This window comes from Phyllopteryx taeniolatus, chromosome 1 (assembly GCF_024500385.1).
Source record: "Phyllopteryx taeniolatus isolate TA_2022b chromosome 1, UOR_Ptae_1.2, whole genome shotgun sequence".
In the NCBI taxonomy this organism is placed as follows: Eukaryota; Metazoa; Chordata; class Actinopteri; order Syngnathiformes; family Syngnathidae; genus Phyllopteryx; species Phyllopteryx taeniolatus.
Genome location: NC_084502.1, coordinates 11,296,862 through 11,318,940, shown reverse-complemented (window position 1 = coordinate 11,318,940; position 22,079 = coordinate 11,296,862). Strand labels below are relative to the sequence as shown.

General features: G+C 40.3%; 1 protein-coding gene across 9 annotated transcripts in view; it reads left to right on the top strand.

Moving 5' to 3' along the window:
* The first annotated feature begins 390 nt into the window (after positions 1-390).
* LOC133476949 (rap1 GTPase-activating protein 1-like) overlaps positions 391-22,079 on the top strand; it is a 57,515-nt gene continuing 35,826 nt past the window's right edge. For 3 of the 9 annotated variants that reach the window (XM_061771075.1, XM_061771117.1, XM_061771099.1), the window contains exons 1-2: positions 399-518; positions 14,389-14,424. In XM_061771075.1, coding sequence (XP_061627059.1) covers positions 475-518; positions 14,389-14,424 — 80 coding nt within the window. In that variant the 5' untranslated portion in view covers positions 399-474. Of the gene's footprint in view, positions 519-14,388; positions 14,425-22,079 lie in introns of all 9 variants that reach the window. The other 6 variants (XM_061771036.1, XM_061771055.1, XM_061771146.1 and 3 more) reach the window with 5 other exon arrangements.

Sequence of the window (22,079 nt, the reverse complement as noted above, 5' to 3'; positions counted from 1 at the left end):
GTTTTTTTTTTTACAGGAAAAAAAAGAACTGACATATTGTTTTTGCAAAACACACAAATACACACAAGTTGGTAAGATAATGAATTAATCAATTAATCAATTTTCATGGACACATATTGGAATTTAAATCTGTGCTTCTGACTTTGTTGAGGCCAGCAGAGAACGCCTGAATGGGAGAAAGTATAGAAAGCCAGGCCCCCCCCCCCCCCCCCCCTCCCACACCACACTTTTGGTTCCCAGGGTGACTGGCATCGTCAGCACCCACCCCCATCGTCCCCTCTCATCCTCTTTCCCTCCCCTGTTTGTGAAGAAGGCGTGTAAGCAAGGAAGAGGCCGGCCGGGCACGCCAGCCGTGTGGACACACACACACACACACACACACACACACACACACACACGCACGCTCAGTCAGCGTCAGTGACGCGATTCCATTCAGACCTCCGTGGACTCGGTCACTGTTGTGTGTCAGCAGGTATGCCGCAAAGAAAGAGGAGTTTTACGTTTGGAGCCTATGGAGGGTAAGGGTCACGTTCAGTCGGGTGAAGCTCCTCATAGCACATGATGCGTGCGATAGGGACGTTTTTGGGGATGTGGCGCTGGCTCCCGGCTTGATGACATTGCACATTCTCGTGCGTGTGTGTGTGTGTCCATGTTTGGACTGCCATTGTGTTTATCACTGCAGCTTTTTTCCTCAATGATGGTTTGGGTTTGATGATGCTTCAACCCATGATGAATTTAGCGGAGTAATGGCGCCACTGCCTGATTTGGAGGCGTTCCTTGTAAAGTTCAGTTTTACTCATGACATTTTCCTAAGAAATTGCCTTAACAGGTGTGTGACACAAAGCTTCTACAACTCAAGGTTTTACTTTTGCTTCATGGTTAGGGGGTATACGGGTGCCCCAACTACTGCATATGTTCATATGTAGCGTATATAAATGTATCTGAAGTCTTCCCACAAACACAACCATAATGTGTTTCTGTGGAGCGATAGGTCAAACATATTGTCACTGTCCAATGAAAAACATATCAACAAATTGGTTTACTTTAGAGTTTTTCCATCATCGCCAAATTTGGATTTAAAAGCTTTTCATTGGATAGTGACAATATGTGCTAAATGCAAATATTGATAGATAAACAAACGATCCGTGTAACTCTTTCCATTTTCAAGTGGCAATAAAAAAAAAAACACAAAAAAGTGGCAGATTATTTGTTTTTAATCTAACACAAAAAACACATGCTTGATGTTGATCACCGTGTAAAATGTGATGCATGACGTGGATAACAATAACGCTTCAACGCATTTGTCCATAATCTAATATGGCTGATGAATCATTTGCAGCGCGGTGTTCAACTCAAAACATTTGTATCTTAAATCATATTTCCCCATTGAAATAAATCCAAATGCCATATACCCATTCCAGTCTCCCAAAAAAAACAAATATATTTATAATGTGTTTAAAATAGCACTCTATATTGTTGCACTTTATAAAAACATACAATGATTACATAATAAATAGAATGTAAATAATTGAAACAGTGTTTGCCATAATTTTTGCTTCAATTAAATGGCCATTGTGCTGCTCCTACGAATGCGTGTCTTGGCCACCTGGAGGCAGTATAGCACAGACATAAGGATACACATGGAGCTGGTCACTCTTCAGTAAGCCAAAGTAATATTAGTCGTTCTTCGCAGAGGACAAAGAATATATGCTTGTGAATTTGTTAAATTATCTGTCTACATTTGTTGCTCCAAAATATGTTTTTAAAATATCTGTTGCTTGAATGGTTACACCACATAAAAATGTTATTCGTAAGTCTGTCTATCGTGTTTTCGACTGTTAGCATTAATTGTTTTAAGTACACAACATGTAATTCTTTGGGTTTTATCTTTTGTTTGACAGTAAGCTTCAACTGGAAGAGCCAATAAAAAGCTTGAAGACTCTTTTTCGAAACGATTGCTTCCTATCTGTCAAACTGCTGCTTGTTGTGAAGTGAGTCAAATTGAGTTCACTGCCACCATACAGTGCTCATATCTCAAATTTTGGCTCGAAAGTCAAAGCAAAAAAAATCGACCGGGCGATGGCTCATATCTCCAGAAAAAAAAATCTCATAACTTCATATGAGCCTAAAACATTTATTTGTGTGCCGGATTAAAAAACAAATAACAAAACAATCAATCACTTTTTCATTTTTGATTGCACTTTGAAAATGGAAAGCATGAATAATACACAGATTCTAAGGCCGTTTGTGTACTTCTTCCTACTTTTCAGGGGGAAAAAAAGCTTGTTTTTCACTGTGTTTGATATGAATCCCAACTTTCAAATGAGTTTCGATGCAATGCGAAGCCTGCCGGTCTGGTCACATACATGCATGAGCACAGTGTACAGTATATTCTCTGTTGGTTGTCCCCTCATGAACACTTGGTGGTGAAATAAATAGATGGACGAGCGCTGTCCTCAAAAGAGCTCAATGCTCGCTCTGTGGCCTCGGGGAAGGGAACACCATCAGGCGACATGAACAATATGACGCTAATTGGCGTCATGACGACACAGACGAAGAATTCTGTCTCATTTAGATAGCAAAAAAAAACAAAACACAAGATTTTTTTTTTAACCCCTACTTACTGTTAAGGACAAATTTGACAGCAATAAAAGATGTTTTTCTAACATGGGCCAACATATACAAAAATGAACAAATTTATAGATATCAAGGTTTTTCCAGGTCAAATAAGACCCGTTAGATTTATCGCAATTCCACCGAGTAGGAATGAAAATCTTTGTCTTTTTTCCAACTTTAAATCTGACAATACACTACAAAAAAATAAAATAAAAACTACTTGAAATTTGTAATGGCCCATCTTAACATTAAAAATGTTTTATTTATTTTTTTCAATGTTATTTTTATTGTACCGAATCTCCTCATGAGGAACAGGACTGAAACTTAAAGGAGTGGGTTTTTAGTAAAGAATTAGAAAAAAGCGTGAACTACACCCAAGTGGCATTTAGGCTAATAGTATGTTGACACTAAGCACATTACATTGATTCAACAACAACAACAAATATTTTAACTAAAAAACAAATAACATAAAAAATTATTTCGGTTGGCGGCACGACTGTTTAGCATAACCGCCTCACAGTTCTGAGGACCGGGGTACTCCGCTTTCATCCCACATCACAAAGACATGCATGGTAGGTTAATTAAATACTCTATCTTGCCCGTAGATGTGAATGCTTATTTGTTTATATGTGCCCTGTGATTGGCTCAGCCTCTCGCCCGAAGATAGCTGGGATAGGCTCCAGCACGCCCGCGATTCTCGTGAGGCTAAGCGGTAAGGAAAATGGAGGGATGCATGATTCAGGACTGAGTTGTGGTTTTAACCCCCCTCCACCCACAACACATTTGAAATATCATTAAATGTACATTAAAATAAATGAGTGAGCTTACTTTAGGATCTGAATGACACAAATTCCGGTGGATCGTGTGACAAGTGGAATATTTCGAAACATTCAGCAGGGGTAATATGTTAGGGTAGCAGGACTGAGTGAAAACCCAGGCACACACTTAAAGTGTGAATTTAACCTATATTATTCTTTGTTTTTTTAAAGAGGATAAACTCTAATTATAGTTGGGATAAGGACTAACATGGATTTGTAAAACAAAACAAAATGTTTCTAAAGGATTTAAATTAGAATATTTTCTGGTCAAGTCTAATTTTAGGAAGTGGGGACAAGTAACAAATGCTATTTTTCTAGTGTTCAAGGTAGTTTAAATTAATCTTATAAACTGTATTTATTAAATATGCAATCAGATCGATGTGCAGGACACTTCATAATGAAAAAAAAAAAAAAGATTTTACGGTTAATTTTACTGCACATTTGTACATTTTATTTCCTGGTGATACTGTGTGGTAAATCAAGGAAAATTGTGTTAATTGTGGTCATCTCAAAACTGTGAAACCGTACATACTTTACCATAAATGTGCATTATTTATTTATTTATTTTATGAAACAGTGGTACCGGTGTTAAAGCGGGAGCTTGAAGCAGTCATGAAAACGGTCCGTGCCCACCACCTTGTGACGACTATCCGCAGAAACGTGCACCTGTTGGTCTTTGAATGGTCATGGGGGAATCTCTAAAGAGTGAAAAAGTAAAATAGCAAGAATGGTCATACATAGCCAACTAAACATAAGGAACTGAAGTCAAATAGCCTAACCTTAGCCTTGCCCGAGCCACCTCACCTGAAGCTGAAATGAGCTCTGAAATGAAGGAACTTTTCTACCTTCTTCTAATTTATTGAGATGTACCCGTATTCCAGTTTCTGCGCTCTACTGCAGATGCGCCTACTATGAAAGTACAGCCCTAAATAGGTTTGCCTGATTTGTCCCCTGTTGGATTCCTCTGTCACGATTACAATATGGTACAGTGTGAACACAGTTGCGCTCACAAAGACTCCGCAGGAAACCTTGACTCGCATTCAAAAAACACAATGTTTGTATCTGCCTGCTGTTTGAAAGAGCAGACGGGCGGCTGTCGCTGTGAGAGATTTGATGTCCTCATGCCTGACGCTTATTGTACGGAGAATGCGCGGCTGCTTGAGGACAGGAGGCCATTGGAGTGCATTTCCAAGGGCAGGGCCAAAACAAACAGGAGATGGAGGCTGACTGGAGGGCTCTTCAATGCCTACTCAGGCAGTCCACCTTGCAAAATTACTTTGACGTTTTTCGAGCCATCTTCCCATAGAGAGACACTGCGCTAAATTCAATCATCATGCCATCTTCGTTATTCATGCTGCTTAATTAGGTGGCATTCTATTATACACATTATTCTATTATAAATAATCCTTTGTTTTATATGTCAGCAATGGATCCATCACGAGACAAGATGGGTAGATTTGCTTTTGGCACAGTAAAGGTCATCACCGCATCTTTAAAAGATGATCTGCAAAGAATTCTTACACTCAAAGCCGTTCAACTGGTTCCACGTGTATTTTCTCACATTACATACTCATGTTACACAATATATTTTCACTGACAGCTAATTTATTTCCCGAGGTGACAAAAATACTCACACTGTATTTAATTAGAATTACATATACTAAAAAATGACTGGTAAAGGCAGACGTACTAATTCAACTCCTGTACATGATTAAAGGTAAAAAAGTACGTACTTTGAAATGTCCTCTACAAAGGTACAAAAAACAATTCCAATGAAGTTGGGATGTTGTATAAAATGTAAATAAAATCAGGATACAATGATTTGCAAATCCATCTCTATTTATGTTCAATTAAATACACTACAAGGACAAGATATTTAATGTTCAAACAGTACCGTAATTTCCATCCTCTGTATGTGTCACACATATTGAAGAATTGACAATAAAAGTACCTTGTACCTTGTACCTTGAGGAACTTTATTGTTTTTTTTTGCAAATATTCTCTCATTTTGAATTTGATGCCTGCCACATGTTCCAAAACAGCTGGGATAGGGGCACTTTTGCCATTACATTACCTTTCCTTTTAACAACACTCAATAGGACACTAATTGTTGAAGCTTTGTAGGTGGAATTCTTTCCTATTCTTGCTTGATGTCCAACTTCAGTTGCTCAACAGTGCGGGGTCTCCGTTGTCGCATTATGTGCATCATAATGTGCCACACATTTTCAATGGGAGACAGGTCTGGACTGGACTGGACGTTATTTTAATACACAGCCACACTGTGGTAACACATGCAGAATGTGGGCATTGTCTGGCTGAAATAAGCAGAGACGTCCCTGAAAAAGACATTGCTTGGATGGCAGCATATGTTGCTCCAAAACCTGTATGTACCCTTCAGCATTAATGGTGCCTGCACAGATTTGCAAGTTACCCATGCCATGGCCACGAACACGCCCTCATCCCACCACAGGTGCTGACCTTTGAACTTTGCGCTGATAGCAATCCAGATGGTCCTTTTCCTCTTGGGCCCGGAGGACACAACGTCCAATTTGAAATGTGGACTCATCAGACCACTGCACACTTTTCCATTAAGCGTCAGTCCATCTCAGAGGAACTTGGACCCAGAGAAGCCTTTTGCGTTTCTGGGTATTGTTGATATATGGCTTTGGATCCGCATGGTAGTTTTAACGTGCGTTTTTAGATATAGTGACAAACTGTGTTAACTGGCGATGCATAGGGACCCCAAAAGCTCAATCAATCAAGATCTCAAACGCGATTGACTTTAGCGCTCTCAATTTACATCCTTTATACGTCGTGTTGTAATTTGCCAAAGTTGGAAAAAGGAACGAGGCTATTTTGCCATTACCTCCCACCACTGCTTACGTTTATGCTGAAATATAAAAGTATAGGATCAAAAGTATAAAAATACAACTGTATCATTGCAGGCAGCTGTTTGAATGCTATATAATTCATATCAATATGAACGAACACACCATCTCAATCTTGACAATCAGATATGACACCTGTCGCATGAATGGCCACATAATGAGTTTGTTTGTTGTTATTCTGCTGATGGAAGGCTGTTTGATGTGTGTGTACGCGCGGGCCCGTGTGCGTGTGTGTGTGCGTGCGTGTGTGTGCGCGTGCGCACATCCGCATACTGTACTAGAACTTGTAGTGGGGCGAAATGAGAACACTCAGCTATTCGGCACCCACGTCAGTCAAAAGGCTCATTCAGTCTCTTGTACAGTTCTGGCTTGTTTTCATTGTGTGCTGACAGTATCTATATTCTATTCTCACGTATTTTCAGTCACAAATATTCCAATCGTTGTCATGTTTGCTTTGGTTATTTTCATTCAAACATGTCTCATGCACTCAAAACACTTGGATTTTGACTACAGACTATTTAGGGTCGCTCTAAAGGGAAAATAAAGACGTCGTATAAATTTGACATATCACAGAGAAGAGTGTTGTTAAGAACCATGCCAAATTTGAATGAGTAAAAAAAAAAAAACATTGCCAAGTATCTAAAATGGAGGCAGCTTTACACCCAAAATAAAATCAGCCAACAAGTTTTGCGTCGTTATCCCCAAAACGTTAATGAATGCATCCTCACACTATTTCAGTATAAGTGTCCATATGTTTGTTGTGATTAAAAACCTCCAATCAATAGTCAGAAAAAAAGTCAACATCGCTGACGAGATATGAATGCTTTACATTTCTGGAAGTTCACATGGTTGTGAGTGATCTGAAACAACGTATTGAGTTGCCTTCAAAAACGATTGACTAAAGGATGCATTTGTCTCACACAGATTACGTTTGGACTGCTTCAATTTCACGTCGAATGTCGCCTCCAGACTATGTCAGTGCAGCAGATTGCAAGACAACAAACTTGTTTGTTCTAAGATGGATTTATTCGGGGCGCACTCCTCAACCCTGCCTGATGACCTACTTGCAAACAGCCATGTTGCTGACTTGCTAACGTAACGCGGCTCGCTCGAGATGTGGAGCAAAAAAAACAAAAAAAAAAAAAAAACATTATAGATGTTTAAAGTTCCTACAGTTGCTTTGTTACGGCGCCTTTTCACCCGCACAGGGAGGAAGTGCTTAGACCCGTTTCGCCGAATGCGGAAGTAGGTTTTGCATATACCGGATTCAAAAGTTTCCTCCTTTTGTGGTTTCTTTCTTTAAAAGGGTGCAGTGTGAGAATGAAGTAATAATCTTTTCAAGAACAAAGACATACTGTATTTTGTTGGGAGAAGAAGTATTAATATTCTAAAGATAAAAGTCATATTATTAGGATATTATGGTCAAAGTTTATTACGGGAAGAAATAAAAAATTTATCGTGGTGCTTTGAGATACTGTATGAGTTAAATTTGTTGCGTGACCATGCCCGTAACTGGAAACACACATATCTCAAATCCTTCCCAATTGAAATAAATGGAAAGACCATTAATCCATTCCAATGTCCCCCAAAAAAGAACAAAAGTGTTGAGGAAATATAGCACTGTATAATATGGTACAGTATTTAATAAAAAAAAAAAAAAAAAAAAAAAAAACTGCTGACATAATTAAATAGAATGTAAAGAATTTAACTGTTTTTGCCACATTGCTTCGATTCAGTGGACATGGAGACAGTTCTCAGTAAGGTGCAATTATATTAAGTTGTTTTCAGAGAGGATAAAGAATATTTGCCTGTAAGTATTGCTATATTATCTGCCTACATTTGTTGCTGCACCATTTGTGCTCAAATAGGCATTGCTTAAAGGGTTCTAACACCGTGACAGTGATGCTATACATTAACACTTAAGCTCAATTGAATTACCGGGGACCCCAGTTTGGGAACCACTGCCCTAGCCTTTTCCGATATCTCTTTCCAGGGAAACCAGCTCATGTTTGATCACTTGATGAGAGTGCAGCGATTGAATGAAAAGCAATATTTTTCTTGCCCCATGACACAACTAAACCAGTTCAACAAGTCCATCTACTTTTTTTTTTTCCAAGCTAAAAGCAGGCAATGTACACTGTTTGCACTCTGCAAATATGACGCATGAACCACATGCACATTTGTTATAACCTACTTTTGTCCATCATAAGAAATCAGACAGACTCGTCTTTGTTTCACCAAGACTTTGTTTCATAATGTACAGTATATAACAGAACGTGAAAGGAAACAAGAAAGCCTCAAAAACTACATGAATACTAAGCCAGTGTTGGCCAAGTTTCTTCTACAGTATAATATATTACTGTATTCATTACAAGTTACTGCCATTTAAAAGTACTTAGTTTCAAGAAAGATTTTTAAAAAACAAAACAAAAAAAAACAGCAGAAAGCATTTTGTAAGCCGTGAAAAGGGCAGTTGTCTAGAGAAAAGATGACATCTGGTTATTACAAGTTTCCAATGTAGATTTTAACTCGGGAAACCGATACCAGTTTAGGTATTGTGCTGATACTGCACGTCATTACTTACTTAATCTGAGAAGAAAAAAAAAAAACAGCTTTAATCCTCCGACATCGATACCACTTTACCAGGCTGGCAATTAATTGCATTTTAATAGAATACAAATATTTGACAAATTTAGCAATGTTTGTCTCTTCAAATCCATTTCGGTTGATGAATAACCAATACGTGAACTTCAGCAACAATGGTTGCTCCCTTGAGCACTGAGAGCACTGAAAGTTGCTTCGAAAAGTTCTCTTTCGCTTGGAGTACAGAAATAGCAAAGTGCGATGAAAGTAATGTCACGCATACCATGATGTCAGACCAAGAAAAGATCACATTCTTCATGACCTTGTGGCACTTTTGAGCCTCATTCGTTGCACTGTTTGGACAGGAGCTCTTATGTGCATTGAGTGTTGGAGCAAGATGCTCGATCTAATGAAAGTGTCTCTTATTGGCTCATGCAGGACTGCAGACGCACCCAGGCCGATTCAATTGACAAGAATGACAAGAAACTTAGTCAGCAAATGAGATTTTGATGTTATTCTCTGGGGGAGAATGGAACCCTTCCTCACACTGAGTATCTTGACAATGAAGCAAATATCAAGTTGTGCGTGCGAGTGCGTGTGTGCATGTGTGTGTGCGTTTGTGTTTGTGTGTTTTGGAACGCCCATAAGACATCTTTAAGTTGTATCACATGTCGCAAGTTGTATTTTGCTCACATGATACCTACTTCGGGGGAGGGGGAACAAATTAGTATTACGGTATGTATGCATGCTCATGGATCTCGTTTGTTGTGCGTCCCGCATCGGAGACTGACAAAAATGAGAAGGGATGCTGAAAGTACGCTCATTCTGCATTGTTTGGAACTTCACCGTTGTCAAGATGCTCAACAGAAAAAGGGAAATTCTAACTTTTGTATTTTTCTTCGGTCAAGCACTTTATTTGAACACGTATAACTTTTCGCTTTTTATTTACTGGCTCTTATTGTGAAATGAAGCCCCACTTTTATTTACGAAATGAGAGCACATTACACAGTTGTGCTCATATGTTTGATTACAAAGACAGAATTTGTAAGAGGTGTACAATTCTTTATTATGTTCTAATATCATTATATCAGCGGCATGAAAAAAATAACATCAACGATACATAATGTTTTTGGAAAACAATACTTTATATCGTTCTAAAGAGTCTTTTATTGTGGCACGTCTAAACACATAATGTATTGAGCGGGAGCAAGAGCAATGGAAAAATATTGTACAAACAGTATAAAAGATAGCGTAACAACTGTAATAAAAATGTGCAATAGCGGAGAATTACTGTATCTATATTCGGTGATGATAAATTGCAGTGTTCAAGGGCTGGGACTCATTGTTTCCATGACATGTGTATCCTGGGGCTCACATAGTCTCAAGTGTAAAACGAGCTAGGCATGTTATATCTATACTGTGACCACGATTAACATTTTTTCCCCTCCATTTAATGTTTGGGGGTGCCATACATTTAGCCCACCCATGAAAGTTAAATACTGAGATTCAGCTGAAAACCAAAGCTGCTCTTCTTCCAGGAGCTTTCATTTGCGACCACATTCGCGTGATTTTTTAGCCATGGTGAAGGTAGAGTGACTGAGTTTGAACTCCTGAGGACCCGCACGGTGGAAAGCAGTCGTGCATCACCGTCGTCAGGCTCGGCAGCAAAACTATGTTAATTCAATTGTACGTCTGGAATATTTGTGCAATGCCGTGCGCGTCCTGACTCCTGACATACTAAACATTCTGTGTTCCACGTGTTTGCAGTGTCGGCGAGCTTAGGTGTGACTCAATGAATAGTGCAATACCGGTCGTTCTTAAATGGAGCAGGTTAGGCGTTATGGTGCATCTGGTGATGAGCAGGTAAATCGGTCAACTTAAGACAAATGGCTGTTTGTTTTAATATACAACCCCAATTCCAATGAAAGCTCGGACGTTGTGTTAAACAAATAAAAACAGAATACAATGATTTGCAAATCATCCATCCATCCATCCATTTACTGAGCCGCTTCTCCTCACTAGGGTCGCGGGCGTGCTGGAGCCTATCCCAGCTGTCATCGGGCAGGAGGCGGGGTACACCCTGAACTGGTTGCCAGCCAATCGCAGGGCACATAGAAACAAACAACCATTCGCACTCACAGTCATGCCTACGGGCAATTTAGAGTCTCCAATTCATGCATGTTTTTGGGATGTGGGAGGAAACCGGAGTGCCCAGAAAAAACCCACGCAGGCACGGGGAGAACATGCAAACTCCACACAGGGGGCGCCAGGGATTGAACCCGGGTCCTCAGAACTGTGAGGCTGACGCTCTAACCACTCGTCCACCATGCCGCCGATTTGCAAATCATGTTCAACCTATATTTAATTGAATACACTACAAAAACAAGATTTAATGTTCAAACTGATAAACTTTATTGTTTTTAGCAAATAATCATTAACTTAGAATTTTATGGCTGCAACATGTTCCAAAAAAGCTGGGACAGGGTCATGTTTACCACTGTGTTACTTCACCTTTTCTTTTAACATTCTATAAATGTTTGGGAACTGAGGACACTAATTGTTGAAGCTTTGTAGGTGGCATTCTTTCCCATTCTTGCTTGATGTACATCTTCAGCTGTTCAACAGTCCGGGGTCTCCGTTGTCATATTTTACGCTTCATAAAGGGCCACATATTTTCAATGGGAGACCGGTCTGGACTGCAGGCAGGCCAGTCTAGTACCCACACTCTTTTACTACGAAGCCACGCTGTTGTAACACGTGCAGAATGTGGTTTACCATTGTCTTGCTGAAATAAGCGGGGGCGTCCATGAAAAAGACGTTGCTTGGATGGCAGCATATGTTTCTCCAAAACCTGTATGTACCTTTCAGCATTAATGGTGCCTTCACAGATGTGTAAATTACCCATGCCATTGGCACAGCCCCATACCATCACAGATGCTGGCTTTTGAACTTTGCGTCCATAACAGTCCGGATGGTTCTTTTCCTCTTTGGCCCGCAGGACAAGACGTCCACAATTTCCAAAAACAATTTGAAATGTGGGCACGTCGGACAACAGAACACTTTTCCACTTTGCATCAGGTCCATCTTAGATGAGCTCGGGCCCAGAGAAGCCGGCGGCGTTTCTGGGTGTTGTTGATAAATGGCTTTTGCTTTGCATAGGAGAGTTTCACGTTGCACTTACGGATGTAGCGCCGAACTATATTTACTGACATTGATTTTCTGAAGTGCTCCTGAGCCCATGTGGTGATATCCTTTACACATTGATGTCAGTTTTTGATGCAGTGGCGCCTGAGGGATCAAAGGTCACGAGCATTCAATGTTGGTTTTCCGCCTTGCCGCTTACATGCAGGGATTTCTCCAGAATTGCTGAAACTTTTGGTGATATTATGGACCGTAGAAGACGAAAGCCCAAAATTCCTTGCAATTGTACGTTGAGGAACATTGTCCTTCAACTGTTCCTATTTTCTCTCTCGCCCCATCTTTGCTTGTGAAGGACTGAGCAATTCAGTGAAGCTCCTTTTATACCCAATCATGGCACCCACCTGTTCCCAATTAGCCTGTTCACCTGTGGGATGTTCCAAACAGGTGTTTGATGAGCATTCCTCAACTTTCTCAGTCTTTTTTGCCACCTGTCCCATCTTTTTTGGAACGTTTTGCAGCTATAAAATTCTAAGTTAATGATTATTTGCTAAAAACAATCAAGTATATCAGTTTGAACATTAAATATCTTGTCTTTCTAGTGTATTCAATTAAATATAAGTTGAACATGATTTGAAAATCTTTGTATTCTGTTTTTATTTATGTTTAACACAATGTCCCAACTTCATTGGAATTGGGGTTGTATATATTATTTGCACAATGGTTACTGTACCAGACTAGTGCTCTATTAGTCATGTCAAACTACTCTAAATCGATATAGGACTCTGCATCATATACATTACCACATTACTGGTAACTTTAAGCTCAGTGACTCTAAGTACTGTGTTTTAATGTTTTTACGTCTAAAAAAGTATTTTCTGTCAAATGGCAGTCTGTTGTCGTAGTAAAGCGGCTCCAACTACTGGAGACAAATTCCTTGTGTGTTTTTGACATACTTGGCAAATAAAGATGATTCTGATTCTGATTCTATTAATATGTATGTACTGTATAATATACACTTATGGATAATTGTTTCACATACAGTACGCATCAAAGGTTTTAGACCCCACATCCTAATTTTTCCAGTTTTTTTTTTTTTTTTTTTTTAAATAGCAATTCATGCAGTACAATATCTCATTCAAGTGAAACAATTCAAGTTCAAAATAAATCAAATCCTAGAATCAATATAAAAACAAAAATATATTGTAAACTTTTGACTCATTAAAGTAGCCACCTTGGGCAGAATACACTCGTGGCGTTCTTCTACAATGGAAATCAGATATTCTCCAGAAAGTTCTGCCCGATTCTGTAGCAGAAGTTCTCATAAATGTGTGTGGTTGATTTGCTTTCACTCTTTTGTCCAGTTCATTCCAAACTCGCTTGATGGGGTTAAAGTCCTTTTTAGTATAATTCTAAAACGTAAAATATTTTTCACTTTTGGGTAACCTTACTTGTTTTTTTCCACCACTTATCTTAGTTTTTACAATATCAACTTGAACTGCTTGACTTTCAATTGAAAAACAATTTTTAAAAAAATGGTGCCCTGCGACTGACTGGCGACCAGTTCAGGGTGTAGTCCGCCTTTCGCCCGAAGTCAGCTGGGATAGGCTCCAGCGCCCCCGCGACCCTAACCAGGATAAGCGGTGTTGAGAATGGATGGATGGATGAAAAAACTGGCGGTGTTCTCAAACTTTTGACCAGTTGTGAATCTTTAGCCACATTGAAGTGATGGATCGGTTTCACAGTGTGAAATCGATCACAGGTGAAAAACCTTAAAGCGACCCTTGCATCCTGGAAGAAAAGGTTTGGGCGGCCTTGTTCCCAACTGAGCTTTTGCACTGCCAAGTCTGCTGTGCCATCTGTGCGCACAGCGCCCTCTATTGTCTGAGAGTAGCTGTTACCTCTTTCACTGTTGCGAGTGAGTGATTTAATGGGCCAGCCATAGACCATTGTAGACTGTGTCAGTGGTTTCGGTTTACAGAGTGGATTAAAAAAAAAAAAAATACACAAGGAGCAGCAGTCCTGTCATACTTGGCGCTGGAAGCACCACTTCAACAGATGGCCGCAGTTATTTCAGGGTAACCCGGCCCACAGGCACAGACCCACCCCATCTCGGCCCCCAATCCCAACCCGCCAGGTCAGGCCACTGTTACATGTGCAAAGGACAGATCAGGAACACACTTAGGTGCACCAGGTAATGCAGGAAACTGTATGACATTTCATATATGGCATCTAATCTTCTAAATATGCCTCAAACCTAGTAACGTTTTTTTTATTTTCTTTTTTTTAAACGCATCATGCGTCATATGTGTAAGCTAGTTTGTAATAGTTGTGTTTATTTCCAGGGTGGACAGGACCTTCTCCAAGGCAAGGCGTGCGTGGTGAGTTATTCTGTTTTTGTAATGACGTGTTATTGATGTCTTAGGGCAATGTTTCCCAACCTTTACTGAGCAAGGGCACATACTGTACTTTACATTAAAAAAAATAAATATAATAATTTCACGGCACACCAACAAACAAAAATGTCATAAAAAGTCAACACACATGTTAATTATGTACCTTCTGCCATCTAATGGCAGAGCATTAAAATGTTATGCCCGTCACTATAAGTGGCTGGCATAGATACAGTAGATAAACAAAGATACATTATTTGCAGATAATAAATAGTAAGCAATTCAGTGAAATTGGATCATTTCTGGTTGGGGATGACTGTAGTAGTTGGTATGTCAGTCAATTATGATTCATGAAGTTGGCCAACACATGTTGAAACATGTGAATGACCACCAAGCGTGAGGAGGATGAATGAAAGTAAAGGCGTGGGGTGTCAAATATAGATTAGGGTTTCAAATAGGGCCTGACCCATATGGATTTTTTTAAGGTTGATGCCGATTCCGATATTTGGTCGAAACACATTTTGTTTTATTTAAAACATAAAAATAATGAAATTATAATTTTTTTGCTCCCTTATATATCTAGATATAGCATTTTTGCTGAAGATTACATGAAAAATAATGGCAATTTCATATTTTTTTTCCATTTGTTCATAAAATACATATTTTGTACACCACACACAATAAAATGAATTGAGGAGGCTAAAACAAGCAAAGAATGCGGCCCAAAATGGAAAGTACCGTACTGTAATCAAGTCATCTTTTAAGTTTGATCTAGTCTATCTTCTTGTTCTTCTTTTCCTTTCAGCTAGTCCAGTTAGGGGTCGCCACAGCGTGTCATCCTTTTTATATAAGCCTATCTCCTGCATCCTCCTCTCGAACACCAACTGCCCTCATGTCTTCCCTCACGACAAACATCAACCTTCTCTTTGGTCTTCCTCTCGCTCTCTTGCCTGGCAGTTCCATCCTCATCATCCTTCCACCAATATACTCACTATTTCTCCTCTGGACGTGTCCAAACCATCGAAGTCTCCTCTCTCTAAGTTTGTCTACAAAACATTGAACCTTGGCTGGCTCATTTCTAATCGTATCCATCCTGGTCACTCCGAGAGCGAACCTCAACATCTTCATTTCCGCCACCTCCAGCTCTGCTTCCTGTTGTCTCTTCAGTGCCACTGTCTCTAATCCGTACATCATTGCTGGCCTCACCACTTTGCCCTTCATCCTAGCAGAGACTCTTCTGTCACATAACACACCTGACACCTTCCTCCACCCGTTCCAACCTGCTTGGACTCGTTTCTTCACTTTCTTACCACACTCACCATTGCTCTGGATGGTTGACCCCAAGTATTTCAAGTCCTCCACCCTTGCTATCTCTTCTCCCTGTAGCCTCACTCTTCCCCCACCACCCCTCTCATTCATGCACATATATTCTGTCTTACTTCGGCTAATCTTCATTCCTCTCCTTTCCAGTGCATGCCTCCACCTTTCTAACAGGCATCTTCTCACCTGCTAGAATTCTGTTGAACAAGCTGGTCAAATACTTCACAGCCTCCTCTCCTAGATGCTTCCATACCTCCATCAGGACCAACTGCCTTTCCATTTGTCATCCTCTTTCGTGCCTTTCTAAATTCCCCCTTACTAATCATTGCTACTTCATAGTCCACCACACCTGCCTCTTCTACTCTTCCTTCTGTCTCAATTTCCTCATTCATCAACCCCTCAAAGTATTGCTTCCATTTATAAAGCACACTACTGGCACCACACAATACATTACTATCTCTATCCTTAATCTCCCTAACCTGCTGCACATCCTTCGCATCTCTATCCCTCTATCTGGCCAACCTATAGACATATAATTTGTCTCCTTCTTTAGTGTCCAACCTGGCATACATTTCATTATATGCCTCTTCTTTGGCCATTGCCACCTCTATGCCGGATCTACATGTTTTCCTTTCTCCTCTCCTCAGTCCTCTCAGTGTCCATTTCTTATTAGCTAACCCCTTTCCTTGTATGATTTCCTTGTACTTTGTAGTTCCACCACCAAGTCTCCTTGTCCCCTTTCCTACCAGAAGTTACACCAAGAACTCTATGCCTGTCTCTCTGATCTCCTTAGCTGTAATGGCCCAGTCTTCTGGAAGCCCCTCATGTCCACTGAGAGCCTGTCTCTCCTCTGCCCAACACTCTTCCTTCCACATGGTTCTCTGCTCTGCCTTTGTCTTTTTTTGACGACCACCAGTCATCTTACACATCACCATCCTATGCTGTGTAGCCACACTCTCCTCTACCACTACTTTACAGTCAGTAACCTCCTTCCGATTACATCGTCTGCACAAGATGTAATCCACCTGCGTGCTTCTATCTCCGCTCTTGTAGGTCACCCTATCTTCCTGCCTCTTCTGGAAGAAAGTGTTCACTACAGCTATTTCCATTCTTTTTGCAAAGTCTACCAACACCTGTCCCTCCAAGTTCCTTTCCTGGATGCCGAACTTACCCATCACTTCTTCATCACCCCTATTTCCTTCACCAACATGTCCATTACAATCTGCAACAATCACGACTCTCTCTCTCTGTCTGGGATGCTCAGAACTACTTCGTCTAGCTCCTTCCAGAATTTCTTTCACCTCTTGGTCACATCCTACCTATGAGGCATAGTCGCTTATCACATGATACATAACACCTTCAATTTCAAGTTGCAGCCTCATCACTCGTTCTGATACTCTTTTCACCTCCAAGACATTCTTAGCCAACTCTTCTTTTAAAATAACAATTGTCTTCTCATCTACACCATGGTAAAATAATTTTAACACTTGCTCTAAACTTATAGCCTAACTGCCTTTCCACCTGCTCTCCTGGACACACAATATCTCAACCTTTCTCCTTAATCATCATTTCAGCCAACTTTGTGAACAGCTTTTCCTGTCATAGTCCCAACATTCAAAGTCCCCAGATTCAATTCTAGGGTCTGTGTTTTCCTCTTGCCTACAAAAATGCTTTCCACCTCTCCTTTGTCTTTGACCCACAGTAGCTGAATTGCCATCGCGCACTGTAGGTTAACCCGGGCTACGACTGATGCGGTATGGAATTCTTTGGATGAACGCTCATATTGGTTTTGCCAAGTTTTAAGACCGATGCCCTTCCCAACGCAAGCCTCTGCATTTATCTGGGTTTGGGACAGTTTACACTGGCTTGTGTCTCCCATAGGGCTGCATTTTGTCTATTTATACTGTACTGTATATACAGTATATAAAGTATATAGAGGGTAGTATGTTATCCTCATTCTGATACGAGTCCAATTGCATAGAGCAGCCAAAGTTCTCCACAGGCAGTTGAAGGGCGCATCGGCAAGTTAACAAATAGAGACGATCGTTTCCTTCCTGCAGCCCTGGTGAAGCAGCATTAAGCCCAGACACAGACAGACACAGAGGTTACATTACATGCAAAGCCTTCCACATGCTCACAGCAAAATCCCAAATCTATCTTAACTTCATAATCGATAGACAGGATGTGGCTTGAAATGAGAAAGTAAGCTAAATCCTCAGAAAAAGGTTGCGGTCACCTTTACAAATCAACCATATAAGGCTGCTCGTACGTCAAGCTCTTCATTCAGTCAATGACGTTTTGAGTATTTTACTCCATATATATTTTTTTTTATGTCAGACCACGTATGCATAGATGCATTAGGTGGAATAATTTTTTTTAAAAACAGGGTTAGGGTTTCCAGTGCAGGGATAGTGTTACAAAGTAGGCTTTGAAGCTAGGGTTAAGGTTACAAGCCAGGTGTTGGATTTCAAGTTAGGCTTTTAAATTTGGGTTTCAAACTAGGGTTAGAGCACAGGTGTCAAACTGGTGGCCCGGGGGCCAGATCTGGCCCGCCATCTCATTTTATGTGGCCCGCCAAAGCGAATGAAAATGGCTAATTGTGTTCCAATGTAATTTTTAGAGGCTTCTGATTTCACAACTAGTTGTTCATCAATTTGTTGTGTATATCTAATTATATGAGGTGATAATTCCTTCATGCGGGTTCATAACGGCCCTCCGAGGGAAGTCATAACTACGGTTTCTAGCTGTGGTTAGGGTACAAGGGTTAGGGCTTAAAACCAGGGTAGGGTTTAAAATTAGACTTTCAAATTAGGGTTTTAGCTTATGGTTAGTGTTTCAATTAAAATTAGAAGCTATTTGTTCTGGGCTTTAGCACTTTTTGTTGTTGTTGTTGTTGTTTCCCAACCAGTGACCCTGCATGTTACGTTGTTCTGGGGCAAAGGTAACATCTGAGATAGGCTTTAAAGACAGGGATTTGGTTAAAATTCAAATTCAAGTTTAAGTCTTGGTTTAGGTTTCAAGCTAATATTAGGGTTTGAATTCGTCGGGCACTCAAGGACACACTGATGATGTTGTTGTTGCGCAAAAGCGATATGGAGTTATCTTTTTATGTTATGTCATGGATGGTCTCATCCAAAGAGCTTGTGTTGTGCCAATATCATATTCCCACCCACAGTATAACCAATAGTATTACAACCTTTTAATATTTGAACTTTATTTTTATTATTAGGAAAGGGAATTGAGAACAGATTCTCACTTGCTATGCCGACCTGTCTGGAGTCAGCGGAATAAAACAAAGCAAAAATAAAAGCAGATATAAATAAATACAACACATACAAACAGATACACATACAACAAACTGTACAATGTCAACTAGTTAAATATTTACATTATACATGACATTACATCATAGTATATAATGAATAAAAGGTTCATAACAGGCTAAAAACAGGTGCAGCGATCATATACAGTATACCTCACTAACTTTTTAAACGATGATGTTGGGATGAATGAGGTGAGTTTCATTATTTTGTTGCTTTGTCTTCTTCGGGCAGAAATTTGAAAAGCAGATCAACCAAAAGTAGTGTGAACTTTGTTAACGAAGAGGTTAATAAAACCGCTCTAGTGCGGGTGGTGGTATGCATGGTGAGCAGAGATCCAATGAGGGTTTTATAGAGTTTTTAGACATGGATTTGTACCATTTGACTATGATTGTACTTGTGCTTGTATTGTATTATTGGAACCATAATAACTCAAGTCAATTTATGAAGTACACCAACAAAATCTAATCTAATACAAGAGCTACAACAAGTAACCTTTTACAAAGACTTCAGTTCTGATTGACCCCTTAAAAAAGGTAATAATTGCATAGCATTGTATGAGAACTGTTGCTTGTAGTTGCCCTGTGATTGGCTAGCAATCAATTCAGGGTGTACAAGTGTCACCCCAAATCAGATGGGATAGGCTCCAGTTTAACCTAGTGAGGATAAGCGCAGTGATCAATTTTGGACCATTTCTCATGAGACTGCAGAGGTAGTTAATGTTTTATCCTCCGAGAGCACAATGCCTAGCCTTCGGTGTGCACTTCCCCGCGTCATGCGGTGGTACTACGTTTTTATGAGCTCAGAGGCTCTAATCTGACCTAATCTGTATTTGATGTCAGGAACTGCCCGCCTTTAAAATTGTGCACTTGATTAAATGTTCAATGGTCATTGTGGACCAACCATTGATCCCACAATCTCCATGGAAGTCACCTAATTGGTTGTAATCCTGTCTTGCTAAGCTCCCCGGATGGGAGGATATAGCAGAAAATGGTTGGTGTGGAAAAGATGTTTTGTAAACCCCCCCCCCCACCGCACACACACTCACTCACTCACACACACACACACACACACACACGTACATAAAGTGCACTCTGCCTCGCTGTCCTTGGAGCATGATGGATTATTGTGGCCGGCTGTCTATTGTGTAACTCCCTACTCATTCTTTCAAACAATTTGGCCTCTGGTGCCGCCGCGCTATGTAGAAGTGACCTTCATGTTGGGCAGCCGTGGTCATCCATGGGGGATTGTTTGCTGTTAGCAAAGATGAATTCAAGGCAGATGCTCTCTTGACAGCCGTCAGAAAAGAAACAGAAACGAGCTGAGGATGTTTTTTTTCTCACAGAAATGATTTGTTGTTTCTCAAAAAGAGACGAACACATGCACCTTATACCATACACCTTAAAAATACTGTACCTTTTTATTTGCTGTATTTTATAACATGTTTTTACAAACGATACAGCGCACTGTACGGATCTTTTCATCGTGACGTCACGTTTGCTCAAGAGTTGCCGTACTAAGAAAATACAGTGTATGTCATTTGACAGATGCAGAGTGACTGAGAAAACAGGATCAATAGCTTGAATGCTGATTTGAGCCTTCTCCTCTGCTGCTGTAGTTTGAATGTGTGACATGTCCGTCGAAAAGATCTTATGTCAGTTAAAAGATCAGCTGTAATTTGCATTTCAACAGGTAAATTGATTCAAAAATAGATGTGGTGGAAATTTAGACATAGGTAACATGATCATTGAGGTGCTGGCTTATTAAGTGACTTTTCTGTTGCTCGGATGTGCTCGTTTGATTGTAAAATTAATAGCATGCTATCTGTTAGCAGGATGGCAGGTTGTCAAAACAACACCTCTGTTTATCCTCCCCACCCACAGTTTGTGATGGATTTAAAAAATTTTTTTTTTAAGGAAACTGAAAAAAATGCAGACATATTCAGGAAGGACAGTGCAAACCTAAACGCAACAAGTTTTGTCATCACACTCGGTGACCCGGAAGTACTTAAGCCTTTACCAACATTATGAAAAGGTCTTTTGCAAAATATCATACAGACATGCCAGGCAAACATTTACAGAGAGTCATTTGTTAAATGTATAACATGGATGTTTCTTACCGTGCCCAGCAGTCTTGAATGCAGCTTACAAGGAGGGTTCGTCCATTTTATGAAGTAGTCTATAGTTGCACTGAGTGCCTTCATTTCCTGTTATACAGATTCCTCTCAATTGGGCTTTCCACCATGAGTAGATTCACCTGTTAACTTTTTACATACTATTTTTAAGAAGAAGTCTGGACCTCTCTGAATGTTCTGACCTCCTGTTTTTGATTCTTGTGTCGTCGGACGTGTGCCAGCGAATGAATATAGCTCTGTAACAGATGATGTCATGTTGTTCTTCTTTAGACCTCAAATAGTTGAATCCATCTTTTTTTTTTAATTATTATTACAATTAATAATCAAGACTCTTTGGGGTTTTCACATTCATCCACAGTTGAAGCGCGGTTTGTCAGAAATCTGGATGGGAGAATACGTGTAAATGAAAAAGACCTATGCGCAAACAGGAAATTATGGCCCTTAGTGATTATTGGTGGAAGTGTGACTTGGCCATAGTCATTTAATATGATGATGGTGTTCTGCTTGGGTATTGGAAAGATGATGGAGAACTTCAGGGAGGAGGGGACAATGGCGTGACTCAGTGAGTAGTTAAAGATCTTGATGAAGACTCCAACCTGCTGAGATGCCGTCAGAGCCCGCGGCTTTGCTTGGCTTGACCTTACACAGTGTGCCCCTCACCTGATGCTCCACCACTGTGAAAGCAGCGGCCGTGGTTGTGATGAGTCAGCCTCCGGTGACTTACGAAACACTGCAGACTCTCCTGCTTGCTAAAATCCCATCAGATGTTACTCAGAATCACATTCGAATCTGTCTGTCTGTCTTCACATACACACGTGTTTCTGCAAAAGCCGGGTGTCAGCTTGCCTTTGCGCGCTCTTCTATGTGTC